The sequence below is a fragment of the Notothenia coriiceps genome, unplaced genomic scaffold (assembly GCF_000735185.1).
Source record: "Notothenia coriiceps isolate Sejong01 unplaced genomic scaffold, NC01 NC01_scaffold00006816, whole genome shotgun sequence".
Lineage (NCBI taxonomy): Eukaryota > Metazoa > Chordata > Actinopteri > Perciformes > Nototheniidae > Notothenia > Notothenia coriiceps.
In genome coordinates this window covers 1-1,929 of record NW_011339517.1, presented here as the reverse complement: position 1 = coordinate 1,929, position 1,929 = coordinate 1, and the positions used below count along the sequence as shown (strand labels likewise).

At 42.7% G+C, this 1,929-nt stretch overlaps 1 protein-coding gene across 1 annotated transcript; it reads right to left on the bottom strand.

Moving 5' to 3' along the window:
- Positions 1 to 913: 913 nt before the first annotated feature.
- Positions 914 to 1,871, bottom strand: LOC104943792 (mediator of DNA damage checkpoint protein 1-like). Its single transcript, XM_010769257.1, has 2 exons — positions 1,564 to 1,871; positions 914 to 1,488 (listed from the first exon to the last, which is right to left on the bottom strand). Exons 1-2 carry the CDS (start codon positions 1,624 to 1,626, stop codon positions 1,279 to 1,281), a joined length of 273 nt encoding a protein of 90 aa, XP_010767559.1. The 5' UTR covers positions 1,627 to 1,871; the 3' UTR covers positions 914 to 1,278.
- Between the last annotated feature and the right edge of the window lie 58 nt (positions 1,872 to 1,929).

Sequence of the window (1,929 nt, the reverse complement as noted above, 5' to 3'; positions counted from 1 at the left end):
TTGGGGCTCATCCTAATTGTCGGCCTTGATGTAACAATATTCATAATTAAGTACATGTAACACCCTTTTCACCCCGGTTACACGTTTCATTTTGCCCTGTACGATGAAAGTGGGGGATGTTGGCTCATCTGGCGCCCGCAGCTCACAGCCAAAATGCGAGCGTGGGAGAGAGGGAGGGTGCACCGGTACCGGCGCTGTTGTTATTAGAATCTGGTGCTAGCTGCTTTAACGGATATAAGAAGAAGATGTTTCTACAATAATGTGGAGGGAGCGTCCTCTCCAGTCAGACTGTGAGGCTGATAACTACAGCTCAGTGAGGTAAAGGACTCTGAGTGTTTAGATAGTTCACTTTAGTCTAAGTTCAAACGGTTTGGTCACAATTTATGTAAACACATATTTCCAAGGCACTCCTTTATAATTATAGGGATAAACAGGTTTGAAATCATTTCAATGTATACTATAGGACAGTAACCAAAAAGATCCTTTAAAACTGGAGATAAAAAAATCCATAAATAAATGTTAAGGTAAAATAAGATATGAATGAACAACACAAATAAAAGTTACATTCATTTCTTATTGGCTGTGGTAGGTTATTGGTTATGTTCACATACTTATTTGATTACATCCACTTGTCTAAGATGACAAGAGACTTTCGACCCAAAACCAGCTCTGTTGACTTGTGGATGCAAGCAGCTGATCGCAGACTCAACCAGAGAGAAAGTAGTAGGCCTACATCATCAGCTACCATGTCTGACAGAGAGGAAGACAGTGAGGAGAACAGTCAGGAGGGTAGTGATGACAGCTTGTAGGATTACTGGTGGTGATAATGTTGTCTTGTGTTCACCTCTGCACGTGTGTTCAGTGCCGTGTGTCTGGCAAATAAAGTCAAGACCCCCTCAAAAGTTACGGTTTATTTCATTTTAAGGATGAGCACCAGGCAACATCTCCAGGTGCTCCTTTGAGAACCAGGGCAACCCCTGGTTATTATTTCCTACCTTACATAGCAGCAACATCATGGTAAGCTCTTGCAAGTTTAAAATCTAAATGGTTTCCACATATATTTTAAACATGAAAATGGGAAACACTACAGACTAATTTAAATTCCTTTAATCGCTGTCTCACAAAAATAGAAAACTTCAAATATAAAAGAATGTTTCAACATTTTGTTACAATACATTCAAGTCCTTTGTAGAAAAACAGTGTTTCTACGGCCTCTGATTTGAAAGGGAGTCTACTTCCTACATGGTGTTTTTTCATTCACAGCACCCCCCTGTGGTGCTAAGTCTTCTTCCTGCCCCTGCCCCTTCCCCTGCCTCCTGCCGGCTGAAGGGAATGTGCAGGGGCTGAGAGTCTGTGGGTCTGAAGGTCAAGTCTCTGCTGAAGGATCCCAGTGAGGAGGAACTCAGCAGTGACGACTGGAAGAGATGCAGAGAGGGCCGGGCCGCACAGAGACAGGTCCTCCTCGCAGGAAATCACGAGAGTCTGCGGCTGAGAGAGGCGGTCAAATAGTTAGTGATATACTGAATGAGATAAAGAGACTGTCCCAAAATAATGTTCCTTTACCTTCGGAGAAGAGGGCATCTTAGGGAGGAGGGTGGCTCCACTGCAGAAGATGATGTCCCTCATTTGCACTGGCTCTGGTTTCACTGACGCCGTAACATGGATGTGATAACCCTAAGAGAAAGAGAAGAGATTCAATAAACATCACGTGTCTTTGTAAAATCACTGCAAAAATCAATACAAGGCTTTTAAGAATGGACATTTGTATGACATGTGTACACCTGCCTGCATTTAGCTAGCTATGTCAGAAAGGTATGTGGTATCAAACGATATCTGTTCAGCTTGTGCAGGGTAGGGAGTGTAACAGAAATGGAAACATTACTGCCTCCCTAATTCAAGTGCCCATTAAACATTAACAGTGCATTAAGA